Raw genomic sequence first — 19,480 nt, 5'->3', positions numbered from 1 at the left:
GGTGCTGTAGATCTCTATGTGTGCAAAATGAATGAGGACAATAATAAGCATTGGTTTTCATGGTTCTGCTCATATGAAATGAATTGCAGTGCCATTCTGTGCAATAAATCAAATTAGATTATGTTTATTTGTGGTTGATCTGAGTATAATAAATGCATCTGATGAGGGTGTGAACTGTATGAGTTATTATACTGACTGCCTTGTGTTCCTATTATATATAATTTACACCTGTGTATATGTACATTTGTGATTTTAACTCTGAGAACAATGATTATAAACTATAAACCTAGAGACTACAAAGATTGTATGAGAATATACTGTCCTCACAGCTCTGACCTTACCAGCTGCTCAGAACATCAATCACTAAAAACAATTGGATGTCATGTAATCCGTCAGGATGAATCAGAGCACATGGCCACCTCACTACAGTACATCTGGGTCGTTTCATGGGAGGGTGTTGTAAAATACAGTAGATGGTTGTGGTTTCAGGATTTATTCTGTATTCATTTCAGGTTAAAAGGGTCATTTGATCCTATTTGGCCTGAATAGTAGCCCTGTCAAAAGTTTAACATATTTGATTTCAGCACAGCCTAATAAGTACAAGTTTGATCATATGCAGCAACAGTCTATTCTCTAGTCTATTTATTTGATATTTTTTGTGACAATTACCATCACAAGAAGTTTAATAGTATGGCAAGCCGTTTTGACTTTTATTCACATCTCAGGATATGAATTCTTGATATCAACAATTCAGTTCTTGATATCAGGAATTACATTTCCACTAGTAACAATGTTACTTCTTGATATCAACAATTCAATTATTGATATCAACAATTCAGTTAGAATTAGAATTCATAGAATTCTTGATATCTGTAATTGTATTTTCACTAGTGAAATGTCACCATAGGCTGCCATTCATATTCAATTGTTGATATCAAGAATTGATTTCTTACTAGTTGAAATTCCAATTTCACATATCAGAAATACAATTCGTAAAAATCGTAATTTTTTATATCAATAATTACATTGCTACTAGTAAAATGTGAACTTTTGATATCAAGAATTCAATTGTCACTAGTTGAAATGTCAGTTCTTGATATCAACAATTGAATTGCTACTAGTAAAAATGTTCATTTTTGATATCTGAAAATGTATTTCTGATATCAATATAATTTCAGATATCTAAAATGGCTTTCTTACTAGTAACAATCACATTCATGATATCAGAAACTAACATTGTCACTAGTGACAATCAAATTATTGATATCAAAAATTAACATTGTTACTAGTAGCAATTCAATTGTTGATATCAAGAACTGACATTTCATCTAGTGACAACTGAATTATTGATATCAAAAATTATGATTTTTACTAGTAAGAATAGTATTTCTGATATGTGAAATTGGAATTTCAACTAGTAAGAAATCAATTCTTGATATCAACAATTCAATTTGAATGGCAGCCTATGGTGACATTTCACTAGTGAAAATACAATTACAGATATCAAGAATTCTAGTTTTTACTAGTGGAAATTCAAATGTTGATATCAAGAATACATATTTCTGCGAGTGATGACATCATTGTTGATATCAAGAATTAACATTTTTACTCGTGGAAATGTTAATTCTTGATATCAACAATTGTCATTGTTACTAGTAGAAATGTAATTCCTGATATCAAGAATTAGCATTTTAACTACTGAAAACGGAATTGTTGATATCAATAATTCATAACCTGAGAATGAATAAAAGTCAAAACAGCTTGCCATATAATAGGGCCTATAGGCCTATAACACTTATTGCTTATCAGCTGATCATGATTATTTAGTTCTAACCATCACATTTGTTTGAGATAACCGCAATAATAATCACATTTTGCCATCCAAATAAGGGAGGTTATATTGTGGATATATTATATTTTAAATAGCTAATTAAATATATATTTTTTTAATTTCCAGAGTATTGAAGTAAATCATATGGGTCTATTTTATGACATTTTAACAACCTGCAGAATGTAATCAATGATACACCATAGGTTTGTGGTCAGTAAGATATTTGTTTTTTGAAAGAAATTAATGCTTTTATTCAGCAAGGATTCTTGTCCTTTAAAAAATAATAATAACTATTGCATTTCAGTACACATCTCACTATTTATAAAATATGAACTGATTAAATCAGAGTATTAGACATGGCAGCAATTTTACTATTTAATGTCAAAAATGGGCAGTTTGTGTTTATATCTTCATCTATTGCATCAGCGAGTGTTTATGGTTGAGTTAAGTGCGAGGAACCGGGAGGCCGGAGTGACAATAACAGCACACTCACTATCAACCCTGATGGACTGACAGAGAGAATAGGCCCTTTAGTCACTTCAGCCGCCGATGAAAACATAATTCCTGCCTTCAGTCCCACACTGAGTTCAGACATTATTGAGCGATGACAGAGGCAGATCAAGCCATGAGGAGACGAGTGGGAAATCGTAAAAGAGGCTCATGTTTCTGCCTCCATAAAAAAGATTTGTTCAGCGCATTGAGATTGTGATGGATTTTCCCATGTTGTCCAGGACAGCTCTTTTTGTTGAAGGCTTCTGATAATGGCTCATTGTTTTGGCCGCAGTAGAGGCCAGTGGTGCGAGCGGCCCTGTGGAGATGCCAGGCTGCCCATTCACTCACCGGCAGCAGGCCGAAACGCATGGAGCACAGCTCACCTGCATCAGGGGACTGAGGTAAAAGAGGGATCTCAACACTTTATGCTATTATATAGTTAAGACATCAAACATTACTGTTATGTCACTATTTTAGTAATGACTGAAGTTTTGAAAAATGTCTGTTTTTCTTCTTTTCCAGGTGTTGAAATGGAGTGGATATGTGTTCCTCTTCTGCTTTTCAGTGGGATTCATTTAGCTTTTACACAATTCAATGGATACAACTGTGATCCAAACTACCACAGCAGATTCCCTGGTAAGAAATCGAGAGCCAGAATTTATATGTTGCAGAAAGTAAACAATAATACACTACTGTTAAATAGTTTGGGGTCAGTGAGATTTCAAAAGTTTAGGGTCAGTAAAGAAATACTTTTATTCGGCAAGGACGCATTGAATTATTCAAAAGTAGACAATAAAGGCATTTATAATGTTACAAACAATCATTTTGAAAGTCATTTGCAAAAAATGCATCACAGTTTTGACAAAAAAAATTTAGACAGGACAACTGTTTTCAACATTGATAATAATCAACATATTAGAATGTTTTCTGAAGGATCATGTGACACTGAAGACTAGAGTAATGATGCTGAAAATTCAGCTTTGCCATCACAGGAATAAATTAGATTTTAAATTGTAATAATATTTCACAATATTACTGTATTTACTGTCTTTTTTTGATTCATCCATGATGAGACTTCTTTCAAAAACAAAAAATATTACTGACCCCAAACTTGTGTAAATAAATCAATAAATAAAATGTAATAATTATTTTTAGAAAACAATTATAGATATGTATTGTCATACAGGAAAAAAATTGTTTATTAATTCCTTATATTAGATAAAATATTATAATATATAGTGGGGTCCAAAATATGCAGTCTGCACTAGAAATCTGAGTTTTACGATTTCATTTACACATGGAAATTTTAGGATTTTGAAAAATGTATATTGATTTAAAATAAATATTTCTAGTTCCAAAAGGTCAGATATTCTTGCTTGTGGAGTTTGTCATTAAATCAAATACAAGACATGTTTAAATTCATAGTAATATTTTAGCTCAACTTTGCACTTAAATTGTCATGCAGATAATATGATTTGTAAGAAAAAATGTAACCCACTGTGGAGATGCCATTTCATTTACTTGTATTGTCTTTCCCTCAAGGTGACAGAGATATCAGTGTATACTGTGGTGTTCAGACAGTCACACTAAAGATTAACCTCTGTCCTGTGCTGTACTCTGGATACACTGATGCCGACCTGGCACTGAACGGCCGTCATGGAGATGTCCATTGCCGAGGCTTCATAAACAACAACACCTTCCCCACAGCTGTGCTCTTCAGTATCAGCCTGAGCACACTGGAGGCCTGTGGGAACACGATGGTGGTGAGGGATACATTCACTTACATGGTGTTATTATGGTTTCTTGGTACTATGTGAATACCATGGTGTACAAATATGATTAATCATGCAATATCATTGAACTGTGTATCTGAACTTCCACCAGCTTCACCTTTGCCCAAGCTATTCTGTTTGTTTTACAGTATGTATTACATATGTTACAGCCCATGGTTCAAAAGGGACACAAAATGGGGGCTCGTCCGGGATTTGAACATAACATAACACATGGGATTTTAAAGATTTCAAACTTAAGAACAAAAATGTGATTTTCCTAGTGAAAATGAGATTAACATTTAAATCTTTCTGTGTTCAGGTTTCTACATCTCAAGGTTTGAATGCTTATGGGAACATCTCTATGGTGCAGATGGGGAATATATCCGGCTACATTGACACCCCAGACCCTCCAACTGTCATCAGTTACCTGCCAGGTCTGGTGTATAAATTCAGCTGTAGTTATCCTCTGGAATACCTGCTCAACAACAGCCAGCTGGCATCGTGAGTCTGTTTTCCTGACATAACAACATACTTCCCTCTACTATGGTTCTACAGCTATTTAAGTTCAAGTTTAGTCAAGAGTAATCAATGATTTGCTGATATTTTCTGCAGTGAATACACAGTGATAATGTCTTGTTTTGATCTCAACTTCCTTTACCAGCTCATCTGCAGCAATATCGGTGAAAGACAACAATGGCACTTTCCTGAGCACACTCAGTTTGGTGCTTTACAATGTGAGTGATCTCTAGTTCATGAAATAAAATTAATTTTAAAGCAATAAATACATTTGTCATTCCACATTATTATTATTATAAATATCATCACAGTTAATTAGCAGTCATAACTTTTTAAAATAAATTCTTATTTTAATTTAATTTAATTTATGTTCAATTTTTAATGTTTATTAAGATAACAAGATATTGTTAAGATTATACATTTTTATTATTGTCACTTTCATATTGTAGATGTGTACAAAAATGTGTATATGGTTCTCAAAGTTAAATTAAAACGTAAAAATGGCATGTTTGTGTAATGAAGAATGGCTTAGACCGCCATTACAGTAAAGCTAATTTTCTTTCTCATATTTTACAGGATTCAACATTCAGTCAGTTGATTTCTATACCAATGTCTGGCCTGTCCTTGAAGACTCGTGTGTTTGCTGCAGTTAAAGCTACAAATCTGGACAGGAGGTATATCATACAGAGAAATATATGTTTTATATTTTATATATGAAACACTATAGATTTATTTTTTTGTAAAAATTATTTATCATCAAAATGTTTTGTTATCTTGTGTAAAGACAGATTACTAGTATAAATTGTGGCATTACTACTAGTATAAGTAAGTGTGAGATTTTATGAGAAAAAAATGAATTGTGAGAAATATTCTCTTCTTGGGTAAATATTCAGATCTTGAGCCCCTATTAACTAATTCTTTTTTTCTTCTTGAGATTAGAGATTCAATTCCCATTAATAGCAGAAATGACTATGTTTTCCCCACAGGTGGAATGTTCTGATGGATCACTGTTACGCCACCCCCTCTGGGAACCCTAATGATGAGATACGCTATGACCTTTTCTTTGGGTAATTTAGTATTTTCTGAAATTATGTGCGCATTAACTCGGTGAGTCCTCATTACCTGCTCAACTGACTACAATACAATGCACAAAGGCCTTTTAGAGGAAATGATTTGTGTGTGAGTGTGTGTGCACGTTTGCATGTGTGTTTGTTTGGGTATGAGAGAAGGTAATCACTTTATCGTCAGGTTTGATGTTTAATAAAGCCCTTATTTTGGTGGTGGGTGTTTAAATAGGTGCTACAAGGATCCACAGACAACTGTTTTTGAGAATGGAAAAAGTCAAATGGGCCGCTTTGCATTCGAAGTCTTTCGTTTTGTGAAACATAAGAACCAGAAGATGTCCACTGTCTTTCTGCATTGTGTCACAAAGCTGTGTCGAGCAGATGACTGTGCAATACTAATGCCGGTAAACAGACTTAATGCTGAAATATTTAATGGCTAATAGTGTATTTTAAGTGTCCAAACTGAATGAGAGCACTGAGTGTAATATCTCTCATGGCAGATCTGTGGAAAACGCAGGAGGAGAGACACTGTGGATGAACATGTAGTATCAGGTTCATCCTCAGGGGATGCCATCATAACCGCAGGTCCCATAATCACTAGGAGTGGTGAGAGCCCCAATCCTCAGCTGTATAGTCTGTTTAATGCACTGAAAAAAATGACAAATAAAATTTACTAACTTTCCAAGTTTTTGTCATTGTTATAAGTAAATTTAACTATTAATGGTATAAAAGTAAAATTTTGAAAGGTAGTGTATATATAGAAACATTAAATAGTAATATTTCAAACAGCCATTAAAGCATGTTTTAATTTCTGTGAGACAACATCAGCTTATAATATATGTCTGAGACACAAGAGATGCAGCTGATCTCACAGACCTCAACATTTGGTACACAAAACACGATAACAGTAACAAGCATGATAACAAAATCAATAACAGTGTAGAAGCAAACAGTAAACCCATGCAACCTTATTAATTATTCATGCCACAGTGCATGCTGGAAGTAGATCTTACATCTTTTTACACCTTTGAATCTGTAAAAAATTACACTTTTATTACTTTTTCTAAGACGTTTGAATTTGAATTGAGTACAAATATAGAATTTACTTAATAATTTCAATTTCGTTCTTGAACTAATTTTATGTAGAAGTATTATAAAGGGGCTGTGTAGAATTCAGAAACCCTTGTTATTAGCGACAACGGTGGCTGTTAAGTGAACTGCAGCCAGCAACTTAGCCCTATTGCTTTTGCTCGCAGTTGTGCACACGTAACGTACAAGAGTCTGAACGTGATTCAAGCCCCTATATACTCACAGCAAAGCTGTGTAAAAATACCTTTGCAACTATACACTGTTTTAAAGAACATCCAGACGGCATCCTCGCTGCTGAGAGGGACTTTTAGACGAGTATATGTGCTGCGCGCCTTCCTCTCAATAACAAAACACAATAAAAATTAAAGCACTGAGAAAACAGCCGTTAAGAAAGCATCTGATCATAGTAATGTGGTTATTTGTACGAGCTTTGCAATTCATCGCCATCATGCCACCAGATGAGGTACAAACCCGATTCCAAAAAAGTTGGGACACTATACAAATTATGAATAAAAACAGAATGCAATGATTCAAATTTCAATATTTTATTCAGAATACAACATAGATGACATATCAAATGTTTAAACTGAGAAAATGTATCATTTTAAGGAGAAAAATAAGTTGATTTTAAATTTCATGCCATCAACACATCTCAAAAAAGTTGGGTCAAGGCCATGTTTACCACTGTGTGGCATCCCCTCTTCTTTTTATAACAATCTGCAAACGTCTGGGGACTGAGGAGACAAGTTGCTCAAGTTTAGGAATAGGAATGTTGTCCCATTCTTGTCTAATACAGGCTTCTAGTTGCTCAACTGTCTTAGGTCTTCTTTGTCGCATCTTCCTCTTTATGATGCACCAAATGTTTTCTATGGGTGAAAGATCTGGACTGCAGGCTGGCCATTTCAGTACCCGGATCCTTCTTCTACGCAGCCATGATGTTGTAATTGATGCAGTATGTGGTCTGGCATTGTCATGTTGGAAAATGCAAGGTCTTCCCTGAAAAAGACGACGTCTGGATGGGAGCATATGTTGTTCTAGAACTTGGATATACCTTTCAGCATTGATGGTGCCTCTCCAGATGTGTAAGCTGGCCATGCCACACGCACTCATGCAACCCCATACCATCAGAGATGCAGGCTTCTGAACGGAGCGCTGATAACAACTTGGGTTGTCCTTGTCCTCTTTAGTCTGGATGACATGGCGTCCCAGTTTTCCAAAAAGAACTTCAAATTTTGATTCGTCTGACCACAGAACAGTTTTCCACTTTGCCACAGTCCATTTTAAATGAGCCTTGGCCCAGAGAAAACGCCTGCGCTTCTGGATCATGTTTAGATATGGCTTCTTTTTTGACCCATAGAGTTTTAGCCGGCAACGGCGAATGGCACGGTGGATTGTGTTCACTGACAATGTTTTCTGGAAGTATTCCTGAGCCCATGTTGTGATTTCCATTACAGTAGCATTCCTGTATGTGATGCAGTGGGCCCGAAGATCACGGGCATCCGGTATGGTTTTCCGGCCTTGACCCTTACGCACAGAGATTGTTCCAGATTCTCTGAATCTTTGGATGATATTATGCACTGTAGATGATGATAACTTCAAACTCTTTTCTCTGAAAAACTCCTTTCTGATATTGCTCCACTATTTTTCGCCACAGCATTGGGGGAATTGGTGATCCTCTGCCCATCTTGACTTCTGAGAGACACTGCCACTCTGAGAGGCTCTTTTTAGTTGCAAATTGGTCCACCAGCTGTTACTTAAATGTACATTTAACTTTTCCGCCCTCTTATTGCTACCTGTCCCAACTTTTTTGGAATGTGTAGCTCTCATGAAATCCAAAATGAGCCAATATTTGGCATGACATTTCAAAATGTCTCACTTTCAACATTTGATATGTTATCTATATTCTATTGTGAATAAAATATAAGTTTCTGAGATTTGTAAATTATTGCATTCCTTTTTTATGCACAATTTGTACAGTGTCCCAACTTTTTTGGAATCGGGTTTGTAATTAAAATTACACCGTTATGATAATTCGAATATAAAGTATGTTTGAGATAGACTACACAGACCTGGCTATGTGAGACTACAGTTTGAATTTATCTCTTTTCTTTGCATGACACATTGACATTACAGTACAGAATAGCTCTATCGCATTATACTGAACATAAGCATTCATTTCATGTGTCATAGAACGGAAGAGAGGCTCTCGAGAGAGAGTGTGTAAATCATATCCTTTGGATTTTCCCAGCAAAACCGACCCAAGTCCTTCACATAAATAGATATTAGTCTACAGGCTTTCATAGACAATCTAGGAAGTAAGGGAAGGTCTCATTTTTTTAAGTTTCATTACAAGCTGGTCACACAGTGGAAATACAAAAAGTGATTAATGCATGAAAATTCTTATATATAGCCCCTTTAAATCATCAAATCTTTTATGCTTTATTTAGGCTATGTGCAAATACATCTTGTGTGTGTGTGTGTGTGTGTGTGTGTGTGTGTGTGTGTGTGTGTGTTTTGTTTTTTGCAGATGAATCACCAACCAACAACTCGCAACTTGGTAAGATTTTTCTTAAGAGGTCAAAAAAAGTGTAACTAGCCTGCTAAATGTTTTTCATTAGTATATGCCCCAACCCACCCCACCACTTGTTCTTACTGTGAGACATCAGCTTCGTTTTCACAGTGAAACAATGAACATCAGTGTCAAGTTCTGCAAATGAGAACCATGGCACCCATTTACAGAACCATCTTGTCTGTTTTCTGACCCCCAACCCCATTCACCCCCACAATCCTCTGCTTACCCCATTCACCCCCCTCTCTGTGCCTCTGCAGTGAGCAGTTCCTCCCAGCATCTGAATGCTGTAACCAGTGCCTTGATATCAGGTGTGGTTGTGCTGGGTGTGACGAGCCTGGGACTCTTCATCCTCTCCCTCAGGCTGCTCAGGAAGCCCAGCCCTTCTAGTCTGACAGGGGTCTGGAACCCCAGCTTCAGATGACCTTCATTCTTGGACCATGAGCGCACTGAAATCTGCCAACAATATTTGATCATATTATTGCATTTGTATCAGATCTTCAGTGCTGTTTACTTATGTCACAAAATTGGTATTGTGCTACTTTGTCAAACACGTTTCCCCATTTTATAATATATGAATCTAATAGTCCCTAATATTATCAGTGTATCAGTATTTTTCTGGAATCCATGATACATTTTTTCAGGATACTTCAATGAATAGAAAGTTCAAAAGAACAGCATTTATTTGAAAAATAAATATTTTGTAACATTGTAAATGTATACATTTTGATCAATTTAATATAAATGTATACATTTTGAGTCCTTGCTGAAGAAAAGTGTATTTTTTTCTTCTTTAAAAAAGAATCTTACTGACAAAATGTTAGTGTATAAATACAAATGTACATTTTAAAATACCTCAATCTGTTTCAGGGTCTGTGATCCTTTATGTCTTGAAGTGCAGAGCACAAAACAAATATAGATTGTTCACATATAGATGATTGCAGATTATTTGCAATATTAATTTTTGTTTATCTTATTATAATTATATTATGATTATGATGTTTTGTGTTTGCATGTGTGTGTGTGCAATGAGTGGACTAAGAATAGGCGATGCGTAAACAAAGAAAGAAAAAATGAGACAGAGGTCTTAATTAAATATTCCTGTTTAAATACTAGTTGACAGCAACAGATTAAATATACCACAGAAAATATTGCGCAATGAACGTCCATTTTAATTTGTTTCTGTTGTAAATAAACAATATGCCACAGATTCAGTTAAAACCTTATTTTGAAAATTAACCTGGACAATTTTGTTCATTTGTTTTTCATTTGTGTGATAAGGTACAGTTTAAAATATATTAGATGTACATTTTATAGTTTTTTTTTTTCCTTGAGATGCTATTATAACCTGTTTCACATTCATTTTAGCTACTTTATTTAAATTGTATATATGTACAACCTGATGTTTTTCCTGAACAGATTTTGTCAGCTACATGTAATGGACATTTTTAATATGTGTAATATAAAAATGTATCCAAATTTCACTCCTTTTGGATCTTTTGTCTGCATTTGTATCAGTTTTACAGATAATCTGCAACATATTCCTTATGTGTACCTAAATTCACACCATATTTTTTATTCAGCCACGACAAATGACATTTAACAGACACAAACCACCCTTTTAATTCTCACAGTGCCACTGTAGATCTCCACAATCTGCATCCTTTCTCAACATAATCCCAGATTACTGCAGCGAGTCAAAAGCCAGAAAATATCTGATGCAGTGCTTCTCCCTCTCATTTCTTATCTTAGTAAAACAATGCTGTGGACCTTACATACGCATAAGAGCAAAGACCTCACTAACAAATTTAAGTGAGTACGTCATGGCCAGCATCATATTATAATGAGGTCTGTACCATTTTCCATGGTTTTGTGTCGCTGACAATAGAAGAAGGCCAACACCCAACACCCTGATTTAACTCTAATCAGAAAAAGTGTTGTCCTTCCCAGGTAGCTCAGCTGACAGGTTCATATTACAATTCCATTGGTATTTTCAGTGATTTTTGTACCTCATTATCACATTAAACGTAACCCAGTTTAGAGTCTACAACCAGTTTACCAGTCAAATATTTCACCTCATTCACTGTTGACATGCTATAGAAGCACAACAAGAATCCAGAAAAGCTTTAGAAATTATTGGTCATTTGTAGGCTGAACACTATCAAGAGGAAAGTTCACCCAAAAATAAAAAATTTTCATCATTTACCACCCTCATGTTGTTCCAAACTGTATGTTAGTAGTGTCCAATTTTGCTTTGGACCCCATTGCCTTTCAGGGGACAAAGTAAATCTTTTGTGTTCCACAATGAATCCCTTCAGCATATCTCTTTGACAATCATTGTCACAATCATCAAATAGGTGTGTATGAACCATCACACGTGAGATTTCAGGGTTTTAAAGGGTTAGTTCACCCAAAAATGAAAATTTTGTCATTAATTTCTCACCCTCATGTCGTTCCACACCTTCATTCATCTTCGGAACACAAATTAAGATATTTTTGATAAAATCTGATGACTCAGTGAGGCCTGCATCGCCAGCAAGACAATTAACACTTTCAAATGCCCCTAAAGACATATTTAAAACAGTTCATGTAACTACAGTGGTTCAACCTTAATGTTATGAAGTGACGAGAATACTTTTTGTGCGCCAAAAAAACAAATAACGACTTTATTCAACAATATCTAGTGATGGATGATTTCTAAACACTGCTTCATGAAGCTTCAAAGCTTTACGAATCATTTGTTTTAAATCAGTGGTTCGGAAAGTGTATCAAACTGCCAAAGTCACGTGATTTCAGTAAACGAGGCTTCATTACGTCATAAGTGTTTCGAAATTTCAATGGTTCACCACTGGGGGCAGTTTGATAAATGCTCTGAACCACTGATTCAAAACAAATGATTCGTAAAGCTTCAAAGCTTCATGAAGTACTGTGTTGAAATCGCCCATCGCTAGATATTGTTGAATAAAGTCATTATTTTGTTTTTTTGGCGCACAAAAAATATTCTCGTCCCTTCATAAAACTTAAGGTTGAACCACTGTAATCACATGAACTGTTTTAAATATATCTTTAATAGCTTTTGTATTTTATCTGAGCTGAGCCAACGTATTTTATCAAAAATATCTTAATTTGTGTTCCGAAGATGAACGAATGTCTTAAGAGTGTGGAACGACATGAGGATGAGTAATTAATGACAGAATTTTCATTTTTGGGTGAACTAACCCTTTAAGGTAACAAACCTCCTAAAAGGCATCCAAGGTCAGAGGTTACACTGACAGATTTGTACATTTAGGTCAAAAGAGAGAAGACGAGACCATCCACATATTGTGTGTTTCTTCAAAGGAGTTTGTACATAGTTTATTAAATTACATGTTAATATGTTTCAGGATGTACAAGATGACAAAGACAGTGGTCATTGTTTATGGTCTAACTTTAAAGGTGATGTGTAAGGTTTCAAGTTTTGCCTCAAGGTGATGGTACCTTATCCACAAAAGTGAATTGTACTTGAGAACTCAAACAAGCATACCAAATGGCAAATGACCTTGTTTTGGTCCAATCCTGCAGAAGTGCTCTAACTAACTTTCCTACACACGCACATATATATATATAAAGAACAGACTGAAGCCTGTCAGAGTTAATCCAACAGACGCTTTGAGACGATAAAGGATCTTTAACAGTAAGGATACCTTCAGGAGCTCTTCAAGATTTTCTCTGGGGTGCAGAGGGTCATTTATTGGTCGTTTTTTGGACATTTATGAAGAGCAGATAGCTGACATGGTTCTACTCAGCCTCTTGATTTTGGGTGCGATGGTTCAAGGCCACCTGGCTCTTTCTGGTTCTGACTGTGGATCTTCCTTCAGGCGTCCAGGTATGAATACTGTAATTGCTTTTAAACAAACAAAAATAATGAATCAGTTTTATATGAAAGACATTAGAGAGCTTGTCTTTGTTTTACAGAGTACACCGACATTGCAGTGTATTGTGGGACTGAATCTATAAATTTGGCAATCCAGGTTTGCCCGGTCATTTACACTGGCTATAACGAGTCCTTGTTGATTCTGAATCAAATTGCGAATGATCCGTTGTGTCGAGGAACACTGGATGCGACTGCAACTCCTCCAGTCGTGCGCTTCAGCTTTCCGCTTAGACAATTAGACGCCTGCGGCAGCATCTTCCGCGTGAGTATTACTGCATCTTAAAATGTATTTGCATTGATTATTAAGTCTTCCCTAACAATAATAATAAGAAGTTTAAACCAAAAAACTCATCTTGGAGTCTGACGAGTTGAGAAGTGCCCAAGCCAGCAAACATTGTGGTTACCAATAGGGGGCAGTGTTACTCCTACTCTCATTGAGAGCATCATCTTGTTGAACAGAATTCATAACACTCTGTAATTAGTTCTCTCTCTCGGTGAAAGTCTTTCTCATTGTATTGTCTCCCTTTGTAGACCACCAGCGCTCCAGGGACCGGGGTCTTCTCGGACTTCTCTAACATCCAGACGGTCAACATCAGTGGGGTGGTCAGATCTTTTGACCCCACAACTGGAACAGTGACCTACAACGCCGAGCTGAAGTATTTTTACTCCTGTGCATATCCACTCGAGTACCTGATCAACAATACACAAGTTGATGTGTAAGATCTTTTAACTCTCTTAATAGATTAATCCTGCTGAAATATTAATAAAAAATATTAAACCAGCCATTTGGTCTCCCAGTCTAGTCATTTATCTAGTCAAAATTCTGAGAATTTTGGAGTCCCACTTAAATTAGCTAAAAGGCGTAGGCCAGTTGTTTACATATTTACAGAAACAGAAGCAAAGGTTGATAGACTGTAACTTTTGTAATGACCCACATATGTTCTGACATACACTACTGTTAAAATGTTTTTGAAAGAAGGATTCAGTTAAATTGATCAAAAGTGTCTGAATATTTATATACTTATTTATAATTTTACAAAGGATTTCTATCAAATAAATGCTATTCTTTTGACTACATTAAATGTATCATGGTTTCAACAAAAATTTCAAGCAGAACAAGTGTTCTCAGCCTCGATAATGATAGTAAATGTTTCTTGAGCAGCAAATTAGCATATTAGAATGATTTCTGAAGGATCACGTGACACGTAAGACTGAAGTAATGATGCTGAAAATTCAGCTTTACATCACAGGAATAAATTACATTTTAATATATACTAAAATATAAAACAGTTATTTTAAATTAGAATAACATTTCACAATATTACAGTTTTAATATATTTTTAATCAAATAAATTTATAAACTTTAAAAAATCTTTCACACTCACACACTAAACATCTGAAAATGCAGCTTGTTAACTGAATAATTATTCCATGGAAACACAAGAAACTTGAACTATGTGGCACTTGTAAAATGCAACGTTTCCTCCCTCTACAGGTCATCCTCCTCCATTGCAGTGAAGGACAACAATGGAAGCTTCATCAGCACTTTAAGCATGCAGCTCTTCAAAGTACAAACACAAATTTCCAAAATCTGTAGCTTTTTCTATACTCTGTCAAATAGTTTTCTGTCCCTGAACCCAAATTTTAATTGTGCCTCTAGGAAGAAAACTACACTACTCCACTCATTATCCCTTCTGTAGGCATTGAGCTCAGAACCAGAATCTATGTGCAAGTCATAGCAGCAAACCTGACTTCACAGTGAGTAACATTTGCTGATGGTTCTTGCATGAAATGCCTTTATTAGTTTATGTAGGTATTGACTGATTCTGTCCTCCTCCTCCACAGGTATCATGTTCTGCTGGATCGATGCTATGCCTCTATCTCAGCCCTACCCTCCAATTCAACCTTTTTCAATCTGTTTGTCCCGTAAGTCCAAAATAAAGGTCAAAAAGTCATGTTAAAAATATTAATTATTTTACATTATAGAAATTCTATATTTGACAAAATAAAATATATTAATTTTAAGAATACTTCATCGATTAGAATGTTTTTTTGTTTGTTTGTTTGTTTTTTACAAAATGATAAAAAAAAACAACAACTGGATAAAGCCACGGAAATTCATTGGTCAGAAATAAATCCTTCGAAAAATGGAAAAGCTAACTGGTAATTTTCTGCCAGGACATTATCAGGTGAAAAAAAGTACACTTCTATAATGTACTTAAAGCACTCTGTTTTCGCACACTAATTTTGTACTTAATATACTAAAAATTCTTCTTTAGTACTTCTTAAGATAATATTAAGAATATCTAAGTGTACTCAACTGTGCTATTTTGAGACACCATGAAATATGAACTAAAATGTGCTTTTAATATACTATCTCTTTATTTAAAAATTGTATTTAGACATCACTTATAGTACATTTGAACCAAGTGGTAACTAAGTACATTTTTTAAAAACAGAAATAGTATATTAAAAGCACATTTTAGTTCATATTTCATGGTGTCTCAAAATAGCACAGTTGAGATATTCTTAAGATTATCTTAAGAAGTACTAAAGAAGAATATTTAGTATGTTAAGTATAAAATTAGTGTGTGAAAATAGAGTACTTTAAGTACATTAGTACAGAAGTGTACTTTTTTTCACCTGGGTTATCAGATAATTTTTCAGACATTTCTTTCAACCCTAAAACACAACAAAATGCGCAATTCAACATATGGGTAAAATCAATTCAGAAAATTCCTTCGTATTAAAGGCACAATATGTACAATTTTTGGATTTTTGGAAAGGGTTAGTTCACACCCAAAAATGAAAATTCTGTCATTTATTACTTACCCTCATGCCGTTCCACACCCGTAAGACCTTCGTTCATCTTCAGAACACAAATTAAGATATTTTAGTTAAAATGCGATGGCTCAGTGAGGCCCCCATAGGAAGCAATGTCATTTCCTCTCTCAAGATCCATAAAGGTACTAAAAACATATTTAAATCGGTTCATGTGAGCACAGTGGTTCAATATTAATATTATAAAGCGACGAGAATATTGTTGGAGCGCCAAAAATAACAAAATAACGACTTTTTTAGTGAGGCCGATTTCAAAACACTGCTTCTTGAAGCATCAGAGCACAAATGAATCAGTGTGTCGAATCATGATTCGGATCGCGTGTCAAACTGCCAACGGCTGAAATCACGTGACTTTGGCGCTCCGAAGGGCAGATTCGACACACTAGGCGTTTCTCAAAACCAAGCTCGCAAACTTCGAACTCGCATCCTTGGTAGTTGGGACTTGGCAAGTTCTACTCAGGAGAACGAACTCCCGTGGACGGGAGAACACAAGTCCGGTGATTCTGCAAATGGAACAGCAGCGTTCTTGTAACGTCACTTAGCTCGCTCTGGCTTCTCCGGTTATCTCTGTATGTGTATTTTAGTCAACAATAAAACGAAATTTGTTATAAAACACCACTCTGCCTCTTTTCGTTTTATTTAAAAAACAAACAAAAACATATTAATAGTCTCAGGCAACGAGTGATTGATTATCTGCTATGTCTGCATATATTTATAACAAAACGAAATATTAAACAACCCTGCCTCTTTTCGTATATATTTCAAAAATATTAAATGTAATACTATTTGTGCATACTCTGATTAACTTCACTGTAATAAAATGAAATAGGCTATAACACAAAACCATGTCTCTATTTGTTTATGTCAGTTTTAATGATCAATAATAGCCGTTATAAAAGGTAAGAATATACAATAATAAATAAAGCAAACAATTCAGTCAAGCGTACAAAATCAGCGCTTTAGTAGAATACAAAAGTTAAATAGCCATATATAAAATTATGAAACGTCACGTTGCTCTCAGCCAAAACGGAGGCAGCGGCAAACGTCAGAAGGACTAGCCGAGGTAAGGCTGCTCTCGGCTGGGCACATGAGCGCTGAGCGTCCGGTGATCGCCTGGATCTCACAACTCCGACAACGTCAGATCAAATTGTCAGAAAGGCGCAATCTTTATCAATAAACCACAAATTTGAGCTTTAAACCCGCACATTTTCGCCTGAAAAACTCTTAACACTACAAATCATGACATAATAACAGTAACGTTTAAATTATGCGGGTTTTCTCCTTTACTATGACGCTTGCTGGTTAGTGCGAGATGCATTCTGGGATACTTGGCTGTCTCAAGTCTGCACAAGTCACCTCTCGATGCATCCTCGATAAAAGGGGCAGATCAAGAACACATCCGGGGATTTGAACTGAACTTGGCTAGATGCGAACAGTACTTGGACAGCGACTGATGACGTTTCACAAGTCCACAAGAACACAAGTACAGACAAGTACGCATATTGAGAAACGGCCACTGATTCACTGTGCTCTGATGCTTCCTGAAGCTTTGTTTTGAAATCGGCAGTCGTTATTTTGTTATTTTTGGCGCTCCAAAAATATTCTCATCGCTTTATAATATTAATATTGAACCACTGTACTCACATGATCCGATTTAAATATGTTTTTAGTACCTTTATGGATCTTGAGAGAGGAAGTGACATTGCTTCCTATGGAGGCCTCACTGAGCCATCGGATTTCAAGTAAAATATCTTAATTTGTGTTCCGAAGATGAACGAAGGTCTTAAGGGTGTGAAACGGCATGAGGGTAAGTAATAAATGACAGAATTTTCATTCTTGGGTGAACTAACCCTTTAACACAGTACATTGGGCCCTGTTTTTACAGGCTTTTCTTAGAGTGTGTAACATACTTGAGATTTACCTTTTCTCAAAAGGTGCTCGAAGGATCTGTTCACCACCATGTTGGAGAATGGAAACAGTCAGAGGGCTCGCTTCAGCTTCCCAGCCTTCCGCTTTATCGAGCAGCAGAACCAGACCATTTCCACCTACTACCTCCATTGCATCACCAGGCTTTGTGAAACCAGCACCTGCGCACAGTTCAAGGTACAATGATCTGTCAGAATGCACAGAATGTTCAAATAGAGCTAAATGTGTCCTGCTGTTTTGTTTAACCCTCATTCCCTCTTCATCGATCAGCAATGCAACGTGAGGGCGAGACGAGAGGTACAGACAACAACAATTACGGATGGCCTCTCAGACACCACTCTCATCACCTCAGGACCTATTAGGACTCGAGCAGACACCCGTATGGCTCTCTTCTACCTGATCCTTGTCATAATTTATGATACTGATGGAAACAATTATTTCAAGAAGCATAAATATAGTCGGATATTAACTCATAATTGTTCTTTCTTTCAGCTCTTACTACTAAGGAACAAGGTAAGTCTCCCTCATAAATGTGATTCATTTACAGAAGAATGCCAGAAAACAAGTAGTTTTGGTAATAACATGCTGTCTCGTGTATTCCTGTACAGCCCTGAGCAGTGCACAGAAGGACAGTGGGAATGGGGCATCTGTAGGACTGGGCATTGCTCTGGCTGTCCTCGTCATTGTGGGCACCGTTGCCGCCCTCATGGCCGTGTCATTTTACCGCAAACTCAGGATGCTACGTTAACTGTCCGCGATCCCAGAGCTCTTTTCACGTAGGACAAGTAAAAACAGCACTGGTGGAGGTGGGAACTGGGGATCCATAATATTATAAATATTTGACTTTTTAAAATAAAAACTGTCGGCATATCAGACAACACGATTGTCATTTGAAATGCAAATAATGCAACCAAAAAAATTATTATTATTTAAGTAAAAATTGCTGAATATATTCATTAATTTACACTTATATACTTCAGATTTCTACATTATATTTTAAAGCAAAATATGTACAGGCTGAAGCATTTGCTGTAAGAAAGAGGACTAAAAAGGGAGCAATGCTTGTTTATGGAGATTTTTGTGTGGATAAAACTTATTTATCATAATGAATCTGTGCTAAAGTTGTGCCACATTAAAGCAGGATTCAAGGCTTTAGGACTGACAGCTTTAAAAGAACAGGTGAAAGAAACATGCTTCATAAAGTTATACTAACTGCTGCATGAAGAGCCTTGCTTTGATTTAGCACACTTGTATCTTATTAATGAAGAAGGAAAGTGTCATTTTGGAAAAGGGATTTTTTGCTTATTTTATTTTGGACACTTCAGCATATGTAATATGTTACAAATTCAGACAGTTGGTCTCATGGAACCTGTTTGTTTTCAAGAATCACATTGTTTCTGAATTGTACTTGTTGAGTTTTTACTCTTATTGCATGCAATAAAGGCTTGTAGAATTGTGAAAACAATT

General features: G+C 35.8%; 2 protein-coding genes and 1 long non-coding RNA gene across 3 annotated transcripts; 2 read left to right on the top strand and 1 right to left on the bottom strand.

Moving 5' to 3' along the window:
* The first annotated feature begins 2,587 nt into the window (after positions 1-2,587).
* zpld1b (zona pellucida-like domain containing 1b) lies at positions 2,588-9,757 on the top strand. Its single transcript, XM_048161420.1, has 11 exons — positions 2,588-2,724; positions 2,846-2,959; positions 3,866-4,086; positions 4,415-4,596; positions 4,757-4,829; positions 5,188-5,285; positions 5,598-5,678; positions 5,908-6,079; positions 6,176-6,281; positions 9,292-9,321; positions 9,594-9,757. The coding sequence occupies exons 2-11, from the start codon at positions 2,854-2,856 to the stop codon at positions 9,755-9,757; spliced, it is 1,233 nt and encodes a 410-aa protein (XP_048017377.1). The 5' UTR covers positions 2,588-2,724; positions 2,846-2,853.
* LOC125249188 lies at positions 5,016-18,146 on the bottom strand. The gene is made up of 4 exons (XR_007180509.1): positions 18,009-18,146; positions 13,017-13,216; positions 9,563-9,789; positions 5,016-6,322 (listed from the first exon to the last, which is right to left on the bottom strand). It is a non-coding gene; the product is annotated as an uncharacterized LOC125249188 (long non-coding RNA).
* si:ch211-229d2.5 (zona pellucida-like domain-containing protein 1) lies at positions 13,065-19,478 on the top strand. The gene is made up of 10 exons (XM_048161421.1): positions 13,065-13,198; positions 13,288-13,508; positions 13,778-13,962; positions 14,742-14,814; positions 14,907-15,004; positions 15,092-15,172; positions 18,022-18,190; positions 18,284-18,392; positions 18,506-18,526; positions 18,622-19,478. Exons 1-10 carry the CDS (start codon positions 13,105-13,107, stop codon positions 18,759-18,761), a joined length of 1,191 nt encoding a protein of 396 aa, XP_048017378.1. The 5' UTR covers positions 13,065-13,104; the 3' UTR covers positions 18,762-19,478.
* The last annotated feature ends 2 nt before the right edge of the window (positions 19,479-19,480 follow it).

The sequence above is a fragment of the Megalobrama amblycephala genome, linkage group LG16 (genome assembly GCF_018812025.1).
Source record: "Megalobrama amblycephala isolate DHTTF-2021 linkage group LG16, ASM1881202v1, whole genome shotgun sequence".
Classification (NCBI taxonomy): Eukaryota; Metazoa; Chordata; class Actinopteri; order Cypriniformes; family Xenocyprididae; genus Megalobrama; species Megalobrama amblycephala.
This window is presented reverse-complemented; position numbering and strand designations above follow the sequence as displayed.